The sequence below is a fragment of the Hyaena hyaena genome, unplaced genomic scaffold, assembly GCF_003009895.1.
Source record: "Hyaena hyaena isolate Hyena2069 unplaced genomic scaffold, ASM300989v1 scaffold_227, whole genome shotgun sequence".
Classification (NCBI taxonomy): domain Eukaryota; kingdom Metazoa; phylum Chordata; class Mammalia; order Carnivora; family Hyaenidae; genus Hyaena; species Hyaena hyaena.
Window position 1 is genome coordinate 889,998 of NW_024080859.1, and position 17,875 is coordinate 907,872.

Below are 17,875 nucleotides of genomic sequence, written 5' to 3' on the forward strand. Positions count from 1 at the left end.
CCTCTGGGGTCCCTGGCTGAGTGGACGCCTGAGCATCACATACAAGGAGGGGGAGAGGGGAAACCTCTGCCTCTGAAGCCAAGTGTTTCATCAATGGGCCCAGGGCGGGCAGGTGAGCAAGGGGGATCCTTGGTGGAGAGTCAGCCCGGCCATCAGTGACCTCCATCTTCACCTGCAGGTGTTGCCCACCAGCCCCTGTGGGCGTCTCTCTGGGGCCACAGGTGCCCAGATTCCTGAGGGCCCCTCCCCCAGCCTCCCTGCATCTAGGATGACGTCCTGGTGGCTTCGCGGGCCAGATGCCATCTCAGGCGGCTCTGGCTTGAGGGGAGCGTTCGGGGCTGGGGGCAGTGGGGAGGGAAGGGGTGGTGGGGCCTTGCTCTGCCCACCTCTTGCGCTGTAGGTGACCCCGGCAGAGGCTCTGCAGGCGGACGATGCTTTGTCTCCGGCGCCGGTAGGCCACCCGTTGGCAGTAGCCCCTCCACGCAGCCTGGAGGTACACGGCTGCCTGCGTCCTCTCCAGTGCCCGGCGGACACGGTAGGACCGCCAGCAGGCCTGGGGGGCGGCGGGGCGGGCGGTCAGCGGCCGGGCCTGTGTGGCCCTGGCTGCCCCGCCCCCGCCAGGGCGCATGCGGTACCTGGATGGTGATGGCCGCCTGCCGCATCTGCAGGAAGTGCCGGCGTTCCAGCACCATCCGGAACCAGCTCTGCAGCAGCCGGATCTTCCGCACGACCTCCCGGTGCAGGGTCTCCTGCAGGGCCTGCCGCTCTGTCTCCTTCAGGAAAACCTGGGGGGCGGGGTGGGGGTGGGGCGTGGGCACAAGACGGGTCAGCGCGGCCCCCCCAGCGTCCCCGGCCCGGTCGGTCTCCGCACAGGCCACCCCGGAAGCGCGTGAGACCAAGCTGGTGTGCCGACTGACCCGACAGAGGGGGGCTTTTCAAATACACGGAGAGAATTCACGGGATGTAAAACGAACCCTCTCAGGGCACACCGTTCAGTGGCATTTCCTACACGCGGGATTACACAGTACACAGGCCTTTGTGTCTGGCTGCTTCTTTCGCTCATAATGTTGTCGAGCTTCATCCCTTTCATAACATGTACGAGGGCCGCACTGTATTTCTTTATATGCATGGCCCACATGTTTCTGAATCCATTCATTAGCAGATGGACACATGGGTTCTTTCTACCTTCTGGCTATTGTGACTTGTGTCCCTATGGACACGTGTGTATAAGGATTTGTTTGAACACTTTGTTTCCAGGTCTTTTGGGTCCACACCCAGGGACGGAATTACTGGGTCGCGTGGTAACCCTGGGACTGACTTGCTGGGGAGCCGTGATGAAGCCCTAATGTGGGCGGACCTTACCACTGTGGGACAGGGACAGCGGCTGGCGTCACAACATTAAGAAGCAACCAGCAGGTACCTAGAGGTGGTAGACGGAGTCTGGAAGGAGCAGCAAGGAATGAAACCTTCTGCTAGACGTTAAAAGTTAGCAACTGGCCCCTGGACCCCCTGCGGTAGCCCTAGGCTCTGTGTGAGGAAGCAGGAAACAGGGGTGATGCCCAAGCCCCGCCCCCTTAGGTGCACCCCTTTGCCTTCTGGGAAGAAATATGTGCTGGGCCCCAAGAAAGACATTTCCCAAGCAGAGGCCCTTGTCTCTCAGCACGTGGGCCGCGGGAGGACCCCGTGCACGGCGGAAGCCACCCGAGGGGCCAGAGCCCTGACCTTGGTCTTCCCGATCTGGTAGCTCCTCCTGTCTACGTCCATCTTCTCCAGCAGGGCAGCGATGACCTCCCTGCAGGGCTGGGCGTTCTTGGGCAGCAGCACCTGGAACTGCTCCGTGAAATCCTGGGTGACAGCGGCCAGGAGAAGAAAATCTCCGTTGAGTGTGTCCGCCACCAAGAAAGGGTACGATGCCCCAGTGATTCCCAAGTTTCCGGAGCCGGAAGTTGGTTTGACGTGACTGGGCCCGGCCCGGCTAAACTCTCATACTCTCTGAAACAGCCTAAGGCTTGAGAAAGACCGCCACACACACGGAGCACTGGTGTCCTTCAGCCACTTGGCGAGGGGCTCTTTGGGGCCTACTGGGAGCTGGCACTGTTTGGGGAGGGGCTGGCCAGGAGACAGGGCTGCCTTTGGGGGGCTCTCAGTCTCTGGCTTATCAGAGGGCCAAATCACAGCTGGAGATACACGGCTTGGAAGTAGATGATAGTGTCAAAGTTTTAAGAACCAAGCATTAGTAAAATACACCAGCATTTCCTCTATTTCTGTGATTTTGCTTTTTCTACTTATACAGGGTCAGAGAGATGTTATTTCCCCTGTGCAGATGAGAAAAAGGAGGCATGCCATGATGAAGCCACATCCTCGAGGCCATATGGGGACAGCTGGGTTGGGGACCAGGTGCCACCAGCTTTAGGCCCAGTGTTCACACACGTGGTGCCAGTTCATGGCACGAGGCAGGGGCTCTCAGCCCAGGCCAGCTGATCACCGGGATGTGTGGTGATGCTGGGGGACATCAGGGTTCTCCCAACTGGGGAGCGGTGGGCGTTACTGGCACTGAACGGGTGGAGGCCAGGGATGCTGCCCCACATCCCATAATGCACAGGGTGACCCCTGCAGCAAATGACCCTCAGTGTCAGTGGTCCTGCAGATGAGAAACTGCTCTAGCGATTTGGTCTTTGCCAATTCGAGGTTACTAATGATCCTTTGTTGTTTTCTTCTTTCTTTTGTTATTTTTTCTTTTTCTTTTTTTATGTTTTATTTATTTTTGAGAGAGAGACAGAGTGCAAGCAGGGGAGGGGCAGAGAGAGAGGGAGACACAGAATCCGAAGCAGGCTCCAGGCTCTGAGCTGTCAGCACAGATGTGGGGGCTTGAACTCACAAACCGTGAGATCATGACCTGAGCCGAAGTTGGACTCTTAACCGACTGAGCCACCTAGGTGCCCCTCTTTTTCCTTTTTAAAGTTTACTTATTTTAAGAGAGGGAGAGAGCGAGCAAGAGGGAGCGCACATGCATAAACACACATGGGGAAGTGGCAGAGAGGGAGAGAAGCCCAAGCAGGCTCAGGCTCTGCACCCTTAGCGTGGAGCCCAATGCGAGGCTCGAACCCACAAACTGTGAAATCGTGACCTGAGCTGAAGTTGGATGCTTAGCTGACTGAGCCCTCCAGGTGCCTCAGATCCTTTAGTGTTTCTAAAAAACCCGGGGAGCCATCTATGAAGCCATTGCCTCCTGGAGCTCCGTTTCCTTGTTGGCAAAACAGAACCCAGGACCGCTTGCTGCTGGTTTGACAGAATAAAAGAGATGGGTATAAAAGTGTCTGTTGCAGAAGATGCTCAACAGAGGGCAGGGCGGTGCAGGGCTCAGCTCGTGATTCCCTCCTCCTGGCTTGGCTCTATGCCACTGTGCCCTTCTAGGCTTGGCCTGGGCCCAGCCACCTCTTCCAAGAAAACCTGCTCCCTCTCCCCTCCCCCACCTCCCAAATGACAGAGAGCGACCTGGTATAGAAGCCAAAAGTGCCGGGGGAAGGAGGAGCCCTGGCACAGAGTCACCCCTGGGCTCATGCTCCAGAGAAGCGCTCTGCCTCAGAGAGGGAGGTGGCCCGCCCCCCACCACACCCCACGGCCACGCGCTTGCGGCCCACCTGGAATGTGTACTTGGCGCTGTAGCCCGACCTCCGGATCCGCACCGTCTCCAGCATGCCCGTGTAGCGCAGCTGCTGCAGCACCAGCTCATCATCAAAACACAGCTCCTTCTGCAACGGGGCGTGAGCCCAGAGAACAGGTGCTGTCTGAGGGACGACCTCGTGCCTCGGCAGCGAGGACGGGGGCCCAGGGCGCACAAGGTCCTGTCAGGCTCCTGGCACAAGAACAGTCCGGGAGCACACACAGGCCCCGGCCGGTCAGGAGTGGCCCCAGTATGGCGGCCGGGGGCACCCAGGGGACCCATCTGCCCGCGTTCCAGACATTCTTTATGGAACGAAGGGATGGGGCCGTCGGGCAGCGGTGTGTAAGGTATCCCTCTCTTCCGGAAAACCTGCCATCTGAGCTGCTCTATTCCCTGGCGTCTGGGAGACAGATGCCATTTCTCACTGCTCAGTTTAAGGTAATTTGCTGTAAAGAGTTATTTCTGAAGGGCTCCAATCAAAACCCATGTTGAGCTCAGAGTCTGTGCCAGGCACTGGGGTAAATACTCTGGATCTGGCCAATAGGGGCGTGAGGTCTGAAGGAGGGAGCCAGACGCATATGCGAATGGGGCAGACGCCGCCTGGGCCCCCCTGGGAAGTGTCTAACAGGAGAGGGGGCCCTGGGCCAAGTCCTGAGGAAGGGATGGGCAGGGGGAGGAGGGCGGGGAGCAGCTGGGTGAAGGCCCAAGGGAGGACTCCAGGTCCCGGCCCAGGAGGATAGAAGCTCAAGCACCTGGTAGGGAGAAGCTGGGTTCTGGATGTTGGTGGAGCAGCCCAGGAACAGGGGAGAGACAGGGAAATGGGAGGGGTAGAGATAAAGGGGTGCGCCCAGATCCTGAGTGGTCCCCAGCCAAGTTCCCAAGGGAGCAAATGGCCAGAGGACCCTTGGGGCAAAGGCCTGGTAGCGAGGGCTGAGCCCACCTCTAGGGCCCCCACTGGTGCTCCATTGAGTCTCTCCGGAAACTTTCAGATCAAATGAACAGCAGGCTTTCTGCTTCTGCTGTGTGACCTCAGCCCCTCCTTCTGGTACGTTTTCTGCCCTGGCTGAGCCGGGGGTGTGCTGCAGAGCATGCTTGAGCTGTCCCTTGCGGAGCAAACCTCTGGGGCCCCTCCACATTCCAGGTGATGCCCTTGCTTCTGGCTGGCCACCTGGCTGCCCTCGGCAGGCTATTTACCGTTTCTGGGACCTGGGTGCACACTTGGTTCCTTGAGGCCTTTCCTGGTGCCCAAGCAGCCACAGCAGCACAGGAATCCCCCCCGCTGAGCCGCCAGACCTTGGCTGTCACTTCCCCAAGACAAGAGCCACTCACCTTCTCGGCATTGGAGCGGATGCAGCGGATAAAGAAGGGTTCTGCCTTCCCCAATGTCTCTAGGAGCTTGTTAAGGGACGTCTGGGGAAAGAGGGACAAGGTCTTGAGCTGGGACCCCCCCCAACCCCCGAGGCCTGCTGCTCAGTGGGGGGGGACCCAGGTCACTTGCTGGCATCAGCATTGATGCAGGACACGGGAGACTGTAGCTGGACATTCTGACTGGAGGCTGCACTACCTCTGGGAGCCCCAAAGTGAGCTGTAGGGTCCCCAGAGCTGACAGCTGTCATCTTCCCAGTGTCTCTTAGCTCTTTGTCTCAGCGGGGATGTTGGGGGTAGTGGGCCTGGATGAACTCCTTCTGGGGATTTAAAATGCTAGACAGCCTCAGAAAGAAACACAGATATAGGGACTTTGGTCTTTGGCCTGCTGTTTACAAGAAGGATTTGCAGGAGCTCCCAGGTAAGATAATTCAGCAAAAAAAGCCAAGGTGAGCACAGAAGACTCAGCTTAAGAGAAAAGGGACAAAAAAGCTGATGGTGAGGGTCAGCAGCAGCCATTGAGCCCCCTTTAAAAAAAAAAAGCCTCTGAGCTCCCTGGCAGCCGAGGAAAAAAGGGAAACATGCTGTCACATCACAATTCAGTGGTTGTCTCAACGTGCTAACCTGTTATTTTGACTCAAGGGTTCAAAACAGGGGCGGTTCTGCCCCACCTCCAGAGCATGGGGCCACACCTGGGAATGCTTTTGGTTGTCACAACTGGAAGATGCTACAGGGCATCCCATCATGCACAGGATGGCTCCCACCACGGAGAATGATCCAGCCCCAAATGTCCAACGATGCTGAGGTCAGGAGGCCCTGGGGTCTGCAGTGCCCACCCAAGTCACGAGAGCCCTGGGTTGAGTTTGGCGCCCCCCGCCCCCGGGCCTCTCTAGGCCGCCCACCTGAAACTGGGCGCTGATGCTAGGCGGCTTCTTCTTCTTGTGCAGGTGCAGCAGGGACTTGGTGGTGCGATCGTGCAGAGTCATGCTGATGATGAGCTTCAGCGACTTGGAGTCCAGCAGGTTCTAGGACAGACACATGGGGTCCGGCCTGCCCTCCTGGGGTCCCCGTGGGCACCGGGGAGCGTCAGAGCTGCCCCGGAACCAGAACTGTGCTACCAGGGTGGGGGGTGGGGTGACTGCTCTTAGCCTCCATCTCGGGACAGTGGTGGGCAGGTGGGGGATGCCGGTGGGCCTGGGGGCGAGCCTGGGACGGAGCCTGGGCTGTGGCCTGCACCCGGCGCCGGCTCTGGGAGGGCTGATTACAGCCTCTTCTGCAGCCCGAGTGCCCGGAGGCCAGGGGCTCCTGTAAAGCTCCGGGGCTGACAGGTCCCCTGCACTTCCGCACGAGCTCACTGGCTGTCCCCCCACGCGTGCCACCCGCAGTAGCGGCTGAGAAGAGGAGCCAGCACTGTCCCATCTTATGGCCGCACCGAGAGGTTTTTCTCACTTTTGCGGACTTCCTAGTCCATCCACACACTGTGTGCGGAGAGTAGACGGGGGGCTGGGTGCACTGCGGGTAGCGCCAGCTACTGGGGTCCCGGCTGCTGGCAGGCGCGGATGCCCCCTTCCTGGTGGGGTCTCCCTGGCCAAAGGGCGTCCTCTCCCAGAAAGGGCTGGGAGGTGCCGCACCCCATCACACCCTCCGGAAGTGGCTGGTAGCTAAAGGCCCCCAAAGTGGGGGTAGGACCCAAGGGTCCCATTGCCTCTGGGGAGGAAACGCTCTGTGGTGCTGTTCACACTCCTAGGCTGCTGTGGGATGAGGCTGAGCCCACCTCCTTGCTCGGTCCTCCCCCTGCCCCAGCCTGCTTCTCCCCTCCACACACTTGTGCAAATACCCCCATCACGTGCCCAGCTTCCCGGGAACCCAACGACAGCTGCAAATCACTTCCACACGAGCATCTGGAGGGGAGCCGGGGGAGGGGGGCGGGCGGGGATTGATGGTGGGAAGAGGAAGGGACTACAAAGCTGGAAACGTTAAAAGTGCCTCCTCCCCCTTCCCACCCACCCTCCCATTTTCCAGAAGGCAAGTTGAGCCAGGCGCTCTCGAGATGGGCAAAGGCAAGGAGGCGGCCTCAGCCGGTGTCGCGAGTGTTTACCTTTGGAATGAGCTGCTTTTGTTTGATACCTTTACTTTTCCTGTCAAAATATTAAAAATGTTTTTGTGAACAGAGGGAACACGGTGTGCACGGATCCGGGTTAGTTGAGCAAGCTGTGCCTTGCAGGTTAGAGGGAGCGGAGCGAGAGCAGAGGAAGCAGAGTCGGGGAGGCACAAGTGCAACGAGGCGCCGCCTCCCCCAGGCCCGGCAGCCCCTCCGTGCGCATGCGTGGGCTACTTCTGTTGCTGTCCGTGAGCTTCACAGGGCCAGTGGCGGCCCTTGAGCTGGCAGGCGCACCTAGCGGGGGGCCACTCGGATGTCCGGGGAGCAAGACGGGCCGGTGGCCATCGGCGGGGCAGAACGTGCGTCTATACAGTGCCAGCTACAGATCTCAAAACATGACAGCAGACTCCCCCAAACAGAGCCTTGAGGACCCTGCATGGTTCTGACACCTGCCAGGTGTCCTGGCTCTATTCACTACCTGTTGCAAAATGCCAAGGGGCCCACAGAGCCCCTTCGGGACCCCCTGGCAGGTGGGGGTGGGGTGGGGTGTCTGCTCTGCAAAGGACAGATGGAGCTTGGGTAGGAGTAATTTCAGATTCACACTGGTGCAAAGGAGAAAACAGAAGCCAATCTTTGGGGCACGAGAAAGGGAACGGTATGGCCCTCATTCTCAGGCACTTTATGGAAAATTTGCAGATGAAAGTAAAATTTAAGACTTGCAGCCGTGGCTCGTTTATGAGCCCGGCCGAGCACCCGGCGCCCCACAGATCGGCATGGTGCTTGGCTGTGAGGTTCTATGTACGCCCTGTCCCGCCTGAATCCCTCACAATGAAAACGGACTTGAAAACCGGTTCCCTTGTGGGCAGGGGCTTTGCTCTCAGCCGGTGCGAGCCCTGAGTGGCGATGGGCGTCCCACCAGCCGAGGCAGCTGCCCGCCAGGTGCTCTGGGAGTTGCGACCCTTGCTTGGTACATGGAGGCCAAGAGCTCGGAGCATTCAGGCCACACGGGGAGTTAGCGAGAGGGAGGCTACGCCGGGGCTCTTCCCGCCACATCACACTGCTGTCCACCCAGGGCAGGGCCACGGATGTGCCTGACGTTGGATGCTCTACTTCCGACAGCTTCTTTATAAGCGTGTGGCGGCAGGAGGTGGGGGAAGGCAAGGCTTGCTCTGCGCATTTGGGGGCCGAAAAAGAGACGCTTTGTGGAAAGGGCGTTCTTGCGAAGCTGTGCTGGGTGCTGGGGCACGAGCATGACGAGGGCCACTTAGCAAAAGCTGGCGTATGGACGGGACCACAAGACAGCGCGTTTGTAGCGGCCGACTTGGCATGACGGGAAGCCCGTGGGCCGGGATGCCGGGAGCGAGGGGGGCGGCCGTTGCACTTGTTGCGGGGTCAGCGGGGGGTGGGGGGTAGGGAGGGCGGCGCCGCAGCCTTGGGGGGACTCACAGGATGAAGGTGCGGGATTTCTGGAGCCGACTGAGGGACTGGAGGAGCCTACGGGGGTCCTCACCCTGCCAGGGCAGCCCTTTGATGGTCTTGATGATTTCGTCATGCAAATCACTGGGGGAGGGGAGGGTGCAGTGACAGGGAGAAGACTGAGTTAGAGCAGCAGCCCCGCCACCTTGGGGTCCCCGGCGCGGTCGGGACCGTCCCCAGGCCACTGGAGCCGAAACATGCAACTGGCGAGCGTGTGCGCCGCTGTCTCTGCATCCTGAAGTGGGAAGGGGTGGGGGTGGGGGGTTTGGCCAAGCGCGGCTGACCACCCCGCAGAGGCTCCCCCTTCTCTGGGAGGGCCAGGGCCGCTTTGGGCAGAATGGGTTTTGCAACCTGGCATCTCAGATCCCTGCAAAACGCCTCACATACAACAGGCTTCTGGAATCTAACAAGGCATCAAGGGCGATTGAAAAGAGAAGACCGGAGGGTGCCTTGTGGGAGGCGGCCCCTCAGTTTTTCTGGGTGATTCTGTGGCCACACGTCAACCTCCTTGTCGGCTTCAAGAAAGGCCTCAGGAAGAATGGACCAGAGTTCACACCGTGGTTTTCAGCCAGGGGCAAGCTACCCTCCAGGCAGTGTTGGGGGGGGAGGCCGTTGTGGCTGTGGTGACTGGGCCAGGTGGTGGCATCTGGCCAGGATGCTGCTCGACCCCCTACAGTGCAAGGGACTGTTCTACCACAGAGAGTGCCCAGCCCAGGGGTGAGGGTGGGAAACCCGGGGTTGAAGGAGATCTTCACCCCAGAGAATTCAATCTTATTCACTTTTGCTCAATTCCTGCGGGTTCAGGGCTGAGCCATATGTTCTAAGCCCACACTCTGGCACCGACGCGTGAGAACCAGAACGGATCAGAGATGAAAATCATATGCTCTGACACTGAGGAGTCACGAAGGAGGTCTACATGACAAACGTCCTTATGGGATTTCTGGAAACGAGGTGTGTCTGTGGGGGGGACTGTGGGAGGAGTTGGTTTCTTTTTGAAAATTCCTCCTTCCAGTTCTTTCAAGTACATGTTTAAGCTCTGGGCAGTTGACCTGGAAAGGCCCCGATCGGCAGCCCCATCTGTGTTCCATGCACCATGCCCGGGGCCTGCACGGCCGCACTTACCTCTGCTCCCTCGCCCTCCAGGGAGGCACAGAGCAAATACAACACAGGGGTCACATTTCACCTCCACACCCTGCATGGTCAGCGCAGCGGCCAGAGCTCGGGACAAGGCCTGTGGCTTCAGCCCTCACTCCCCTCCCTGCCCCCCTCCCCCCGCCAAATCTGGCTAGAGTGCCCCCAGCAGATTCCCGCTCCTGGCCCTGGACGCCACGCTGAGCGCCTGGGGACAGCGGCTCCTCTCGGTGTGCCTCCCTGGTTTCGGGTTCGAAGGCCCTCGCTTCTACTTACTTCTTGCTTTCATAGAAAGCAATGATGTCCTCAAAAGCGTTAATATCGAACTCCTCAGAGCCGTCAAATGAGAAATCTAGCATAGAGCAGCTGAAAGGGAGAATCTGTATAAACTAAATACGCTCCTGCTGTGGGGACCAGCAGCCTAGGGGCCAGGTCCTGCGGAGACCAGCTCCACTTCGGCAAACGTGGGTCTGGGGCCACGTTCAGTCTTCACGGGGCGGGGCGGGGAGGGGAGACACACAGAAAACACACAAAGAGAGGTGTTCGTTTTTCTCTCGCCCCCTTTTGGGTGAAAAAGCGGATTTCAAACTGTACCTTGTTAATAAAAGCAGGAAAATGACACGCAGTGCTTTCGGACAAATGACTTAACGGTCACTTACCTAGGTGCTAGTGCTCTACCTCCACACACACCACACACACATTATTATGAGTCTCTTGAAGGAGTTTTTTTTTTTTTTTTTTTTTTTACGAAGGGCTCAAAAATAAAATGATCTTTTCAAGTTCAAAATATTTATGAGCTTGCTCCTTGGGTATTTGTGAGTATTGAGAAAAGAAATTGGAGACTTGCTGCCGCAGGGCCTTTGCGTGTGTTGCCCACGTGGCTAGCACACCCTGCCTGCCTCTCTCGAGATACCAGAAGTGTCCCTCCCCTGGCTTTGTCACTGCCTTGGACGTGTGTCCAGTATGGTCGTTTTTAACCCCACCTTCCTGAGAATACAGGCTGCTTACTTCTATATTCAGTGCAAACTGGGGTATGTGTGTGGAAGGCCCTCAGTCATTGCTGTGTGGCCACTGGACGCCTGCATCACTTTGTGTGCAACAGGGCACACGGTGTTTTGGACGGCAAAGGAAGTAACTCGGCCTATCTGCTTTAGGGATGCCCCGGCCAGCCTTGGGCAGGGAGTGCCCTTCAATCAAGCGTGTTGCCTGTGCGACCAGCAGCTCCTCAGCCCCACCCGCCAATGGTCACGACTGGCCATGAAAAGAATCCTTTGTAAAGCGAGCCGAGCGACGTCTCCCTAAAGCAGACGATGCACAGAGGCCCGCCCTTCTGTGTGCGGAAAAGCGGCAACCAGATGCCATTTGTTTCTGGGCCTTTTTGATCCAGTGGCTGCTGAGGTCCTTATTGAGGTCACCCCCGACCTGAGCTGAGGGTGTAGGGTTTCTCGCATTGTTCTAAGCGATACTGCTACGTGCTAGCTTAGGTTTGGACAAATCAAGGTCTGGCTCACCGGTACAGTTTTTCCGACGGGGTGCTGGGTCCTCTCAGCAGCTCTCCCTGGTGACTGTGGGTGCCAGGACTGCCCAGACCTGCTGGGGACACGGAGGAGATAGGCCTGGAGGCGGGGTTTGCCTGGGGCCTTGAAGGCCTTTGTCTTTTTCACAAAGGCTTTGATCCTGACTTCAGTCGATATAAAAAAACATGGGCGCCTGGTTGGCTCGGTCAGAAGGGTGTGCCACTCCTGATCCTGGGCTTGAGTTCGAGCCCTGCACTGGGGGTAGTGATTACTTAAAAATAAAATCTTAAAAAAGAAAAACAAAAAACCCAAAAACCAAAAATAGTCTGACACTCAAATATGGGCAGATAGGGAACTATCAAGTGTTTGATCACCACAAATAGCACTATTTATTCCTTTTTCTTGTTAATGTTTTTTATTTATTTTTGAGAGAGTGCAAGTGAGAGAAGGGCAGAGAGAGAAGGGGGAACAGAGGATCTGAAGCAGGCTTGGCACTGTCAGCACAAAGCCTGACGTGGGGCTCGAGCCCACGAACCACGAGATCGTGACCTGAGCTGAAGTCGGAGGCTCAACTGGCTGAGCCGCCCAGGCGCCCCTATTCCTACTTCTCATAAAAGGCTTGATCCTCTCGATCCTCCTTCTAATCAAGGCCCTTTGTAAAATGGAACCCTGTGGCTGGTGTCTGGGCCCAGGCTCCCCGGGAGAGCCACTCAGCCGCTCTGGGCCTTGGGTCGTCCTTACGGAAAAGCAGGAAAGTGCCTTCCTGCCTTGTGAGGATGATGAGGCTGAATCATACACCCCGGTATGGAATTTCTGTTTGGGACAATCAGAGTCCTGGAGCAACAGAGGTGGTGGTCACACAATGTGGTGAGTGCGCCAAATGCCACACAACCATACACTTTAAAATGGACTGAGTATCCCCCTCTCGACGGTGACAGGTGGGTCCCTCCTACCTGCGGCCTTCTCAGCCCTCTCGGCCCGCAGGCGCCCGGCCTCCCGGAGCACAGCCATGGCCCGGATGGCGGCCCGGAGCACGGCCCAGCGGAACACGGCCACGGGGTCCATGCCGATGAGCTCCCGCACGTATGAGCTGTCGCTGCCTCGCAGGAGGGCCACGATGTCCGGCCGCATGTAGTCCATGTTCTTTTCCCGGAAGTCCTGGTGGGGGATGGAGGTGTGTGGTCACTCGCCAGTGATGGGGGGTGGGGGTGGCCGGTGGGGCGAGGGGTGGGGGTGGGTGGGGCCTGGTGGGGCAGGGCCCGTCTCAACAACACACAGGCGGGTCCCGTCCCCAGGGCCTTTGACGGAAAGAGCCAGGGATTTGGGGCTGAGGGTCCCAGAACCTCGCTCGGCACAATGTAATCAAGACGCCAGAGGTAAGGGGCCTCCGGGCCATCCACCCCGCCCCTCTCCTGCCTCCGCGGCAGAGGACGACTTGACTGATCACGGCCTCGGACAGACACGTACCTTGATCTGGTATTTCACTTTCCCCGCAAAGTGCTGAATGATGAATGCCGGCTCCATGACGGGGGTGCCAAGGAAGTACCTGTTGTCTTCGTGCTGCTGTTTGAACTTGGCCAGCAGGGTCTGGCTCGTGGCATGGGGAAAGCTGGGAGGGGAGTTGGGAACTTTTAGCTGTGGGAATAGCGGCGAGCGCTCGCTCTGCATCGCGTCACGGGTCCTCTGTGGACGAGGCCGGGGCCCTGGTGGCCCACGTAGACATGCGATGCCGGCAAGACTGGGACCTGGGCCTCGCTGCAGGCGGCTCCCAGGAATAATCCTGGAATGTGGTGACTTCCGGTCTCAGATTTGTCTGTACCTGGATGCTGGGTTGTGTGGGGGGCCCTGCCTGTGGTCCCCTGTTATAGGAAGGGGCTGGGAGATGAGGGTGCAGCAGGGAGGGGGCGGGGCAGAATAAGGGACCCGTCGTACCTGGCTATTTCTGCCCCCCAGGAAGGAAATGCTGCAGCTGACTTTGGCCCGCCCTGTCTCTGCCCAGCCGCGTCGCAAACACAGGCTGAGCAATGTGCCCAATTCCCAACGCCAGCCTCCACAGCTTAATGGGGGTGGGGTGGCAGAGGGGGAGGGTCTGTGGCTGGCTATGAAGCACACTGTTTTCAGGGCCATGTTTTTACCTGCTCACCCAGGTAAAAAATTACTGCTTTACCACACTATTTCAAAAAATCCAGATCAATGCAAAAAAAAAAAAAATCCATGATGAACAAAACCAGCAAGATTTTAAACAAAGACAGATCTGACCCTGCTCAGCCTAGCCCTGCCTCACATTTCCCCTCCAGATCCAGCTCTGGGTTTCCCGGGAATGACGATTTAGCCCTTCCTAACGCTCTGCCTGGCCTCTCATCGGAACGTTCTCTCCCTGAATCCCGGCTATGGATGGAGGAGTCTGTCCCCTGTCCCAGATGGGGGACCTGGACTGAGGCAGGAGGTGAGGCTGAGTCAACCCAGCCCCGCAGGGACCTCAGAAGCAGACAAACGACTGATAAAAAGTTGGTGATAGAAAGATGTGTCCATGTCCTGACCTGTGGAACCTGGGAAAGTGACTTTATTCAGAAACAGGGTCTTTGTGAATATAATTCATTATTAAGATGAGGTCTTTTGGGCGGGCACTAATCCAGTGGATTGGAATATTTATTTAAAAATTTATTCATTGGGGCGCCTGGGTGGCTCAGTTGGTTAAGTGTCTGACTTTGGCTTGGGCCATGATCTCACGGTTTGTGAGTTTGGGCTCCATGTCTGGCTCTGTGCTGACAGCTCGAAGCCTGGAGCCTGCTTCGGATTCTGTGTCTCCCTCTCTCTCTGCCCCTCCCCTGCTCATGCTGTCTCTCTCTCTCTCTCAAAAAAATAAACAGTAAAAAAATTTAAAATTAAAAAAAATAATAAACATTTATTTATTTATTTTGAGAGAGAGAGAGTAAAAGTGCGTGTGTGTGGGTACCAAAAAGAGGGAGAGAGAATCCCAAGCAGGCCCTATGCTGTCAGTGCAGAGTCTGAAAGTCGGGGCTCGAATTCACAACCCAAAACCAAGAGTCGGATGCTCCATCAACTGAGCCACCCAGGCGCCCCTGGCATCTTTACAAGAAGAGGAGACGAGACAAAGACAGAAGAGATGGTGCTGTGACCACAGATGCAGAGACTGGGGTGATGGGGCCACAAGCTAAGGAGTGCCCGTGGCCCCGGCAGCTGGGAGAGGCCAGGGAGAATCCTCCCCCGGAAGCTCTGGCAGAAGCACAGCCCTGCTGACACCTTGACTTCAGCCCAGTGAGGCTGACTTTGCACTCTTGGCCTCTGGGATGGGGAGAGAGTATGTTTCTGCTGTCCGGAGCTGCCTGTGCTTACAGGAGCCGCAGGGAACGAATTCGGTGAATTTTGGTGACTGCAGCTGGATGACCCAGCCGGAGGCACTTTACAGATCAAGTTTCCAGCATTCGCCATGTCCCATGGACGAGGGGTGCCAGACTTAGCGGTAAACCTGGCCTCCGGGGCCTGGATTCCGCGCTTGGCTCTTTGCAAGGACGCACCACCCCTGTGCCCAGTTTCTAGACTCCCGCCCCAGGTCCCTTTCTTAAGAACTCCTGGGCACGCATGTTTCAGAGTTCAGCTATCGCGCGTGTTAACATTTCCGCGATGGATGCGATGTGCGTGGATAGGTCAGGATCTGTGGCTAAAGCAGCTGGACATAGGGCTCTGTGGGGACGCTGGCCGTGGACACTTACTTGCTCTCTTCGTCCAGCAGATAGAAGAGCCCGGTGGGCTTCTTGCTGATCAGGTGGATACAGCCAACGTTGTCCGTATAGTCAATGTTGTGCCACGAGATACCTTCGCTCTGGTACTCCTCCTGCGGGGTTCAGGGGTTAGCAGAGAATATCACTATCTCATGGCTAGGTTCGTGTTTACATAGCACGCGGCGTATGTACGCATATTTATGTGCATGTGTACCTATTAATACGTACACATGCAAGTAACACAAGACATGTTAGGAGAGCAACGGAAATCTATTCGTTATTATATAACATTATTAGTAACGGAAGATCCTGCTTAAAATGTCCCAGGGGTCAGTGGACTTTCTCTGCAACGGGCCAGAGGGTAACATGTTCAGCTTTACGAGCTGGATGGTGTCGGTCGATTCTGCTGTTGCAGCGTCAAAGAGGCCACAGATGATATGTAGCCAAGTGGGTGTGGGCGTGTGCCAATAAAGCTTTATTTACAAAAATGGGTCGCGGGGCTGGATTTGACCTGTGAGCTGCCCCTGCTCTGGAACTGCAATGTCCAATAATGCGAGTGGCCTGCGTGAACTGCAAATTTTCTAATAATAGTAGTTAAAGATGTGAAAAGAAACCGGGGTTAAGTTTAATAATACACTTCATTTAAACCCAATACATCCAAACCATGAACCTGGCAATGTGGAAGCAGTGTAAAAAAATATCGGCAAGGCACTCTGTATTTATCATCTCTTTCTTCCGCACCACATGTCTGCAATCGCAGTGTTTCGCTCTTGCCACACGACTCAGTTTGGACATTTCGAGGGTCAGCAGCCAGAAAGAAAGTGTAACCGTACAATCGGCTAGAAATTTACGTATAAGCCATCCTTTTTTCCCCCATCAGAATCATCAGTGATACATGGGTAAAGATGGCGGAGTGTCTGGTAGCGAAGAGATGGGTAAATGAGTTCGACAACACTGATGACCAAAGCAAATTCTTACAAGGCTGCTGCACCTCTCTCCCAACGAATAGGTTTTCGCATCTGAGCAGGGACAAGGTGCAAAATTGACCAGGGACAAAAATACCCCCAACATCTGTCTCATCCAAGGCTGGGCAGGACTTTCCCACTCTTTCTGTTTTGCAGAGAAAATTCCCAGGGCTGGTTCGTCCCCAAACTGGGCCCCGAGGGAGATCCCGGTCCTGGCTCCTTCTGTCCCCGCCTTGGGCTGCCCAGGCAACGGGGTGGCATTTCCTTACCTGTTCCAGTTTGAAAATGTGCTGGTTGAAGTAATACTGAAGCTGCTCGTTGGCATAATTGATGCAGAACTGTTCGAAGCTGTTCCTCTCGAAGTCTTCGAATCCGAAGATGTCGAGGACCCCAATGGACAGGCACTGGGAAGGCACAGAAAACGGTTGTTACTGGGGTGTACTCCTGCAGAAGCGACCCGTTTGGCCGTGAGGGCTCTGTGCTCGGCTGGATGCTCTGCTTCGCTGCCTTGGCACCTGTAACGTGTGGGCCAGGGGCCCCCTGTGTTCATGGTGCACTGGGACCTGAGGACGGCACCCCTCGGAGAAACCAGCCTCTTGCCCGACGCCAGCCAAAGCCACCTTGGCTCCCGACATGGCAGGCCACCTGCTGAGGATGTGCTACCCCGAGCACGTGGCCTCCTTCAGCCCTGCCTAATGGAGGGGGCGGGGCTCTCACCGAGACAGACTCCTCCATGTCTTTCTTGTTGAGGAGGGCGTGGTTGATCCGAAGAACGATCCAGTCGAACAGGGCGCTGTACAGGGACTTGGCCATGGAGTCGCGGGCAGTGATGGCCTGCGGGCACAGAGTGGGGAGTGTCACACCTTGACGGGGTGGGCCCTGGGGTGCACCACGCAGATGTTGGCACTGGATGGACAATCCAGGCTGTGACTTTAAGCACCCAACTCGTCAGACACGCCCCCTCTCACTTCACAGCTTGGACGCGTGAACTATGAGGCCAGCAGCCTAAGGTTTACAAAGTCTGTCTCCCGAGCCAGGCCGCTCCTCGGAGCAGCCTGGGGACTAAGGATGCAACACAGGCTCAGGGAGGGTGCTGGGCCTGCCCGTGGGGACCACCAGCCAGGAGGCCGAACTGGGTTTAAAGCCAAGGTCCCCTGCGGTTCTGGGAGCATCATGGGGATGCCAGCGTATGCATAAAAGCAGTAATGCTTAAAAAAAAAAAAAAAAAAAAAAGGCTTTGTTGAGGTCTAATTTACATAGAAGAAATAAGAAATTCCTTTTCCGTATGTACTCAGATCTAAGCTGTGGCAGATGTGCTAAGCTGCAATGAAGATCTACAACACATGCCTTTCCTGGGTGGTGATGGTGGAAATGGGGTCACGAGGCCCACGCCTGGCACTTTGCTCTTGACACTGAGCCTCTAAGGGGCAGCCACGCCGCTGGGGTCTCTGGGGTCCTGTAGCAACTCTCACATGACATCACAGGGTACCTTTGCCCGTGGAGGGCCCAGAATGTCCGCGGTGCCTGTTTAAGATGTGCATGGCAGCTTCCACCAGCAATTAAAAATCCCCCCGGTGGCCGGGTACTTTCCTGCGGCTCTGCAAGCCGAAAGCTACAGGTCACATCGCTCTTGAGATGTAAAAACCCAAGGAAAACACATTGCCCGGAAGACCTCTTGGCTGGGGCAAAGGCCAGAGAGAGGTGCCTTATAAGATTTAGGGACCCAAGGGGCACCTGGGTGGCTTAGTTGGTTAAGCGTCCGACTTTTGCTTAGGTCATGATCTCGCGGTTCGTGGGTTCGAGCCCTGCGTCGGGCTCTGTGCTGACTGCCAGCTCAGAGCCTGGAGCCAATTACGGAGTCTGTATCTCCCTCTCTCTCTGACCCTCCCCTGCTCACGCTGTCTCTCTCCTAG

The 17,875-nt window shown here is 56.9% G+C and overlaps 1 protein-coding gene across 8 annotated transcripts in view; it reads right to left on the reverse strand.

Moving 5' to 3' along the window:
- Positions 1–17,875, reverse strand: part of MYO9B (myosin IXB) — a 91,747-nt gene that overhangs the window by 14,808 nt on the left and 59,064 nt on the right. For 4 of the 8 annotated variants that reach the window (XM_039243309.1, XM_039243312.1, XM_039243307.1 and 1 more), the window contains exons 9-22: positions 16,680–16,796; positions 16,232–16,366; positions 14,989–15,110; positions 12,722–12,863; positions 12,208–12,412; positions 11,249–11,330; positions 8,577–8,690; positions 7,128–7,167; positions 5,932–6,054; positions 4,994–5,074; positions 3,642–3,752; positions 1,723–1,845; positions 636–785; positions 387–553 (exon numbers count right to left, since the gene is read on the reverse strand). In XM_039243309.1, coding sequence (XP_039099240.1) covers positions 387–553; positions 636–785; positions 1,723–1,845; positions 3,642–3,752; positions 4,994–5,074; positions 5,932–6,054; positions 7,128–7,167; positions 8,577–8,690; positions 11,249–11,330; positions 12,208–12,412; positions 12,722–12,863; positions 14,989–15,110; positions 16,232–16,366; positions 16,680–16,796 — 1,712 coding nt within the window. Of the gene's footprint in view, positions 1–386; positions 554–635; positions 786–1,722; positions 1,846–3,641; positions 3,753–4,993; positions 5,075–5,931; positions 6,055–7,127; positions 7,168–8,576; positions 8,691–10,013; positions 10,104–11,248; positions 11,331–12,207; positions 12,413–12,721; positions 12,864–14,988; positions 15,111–16,231; positions 16,367–16,679; positions 16,797–17,875 lie in introns of all 8 variants that reach the window. The other 4 variants (XM_039243313.1, XM_039243310.1, XM_039243308.1 and 1 more) reach the window with 2 other exon arrangements.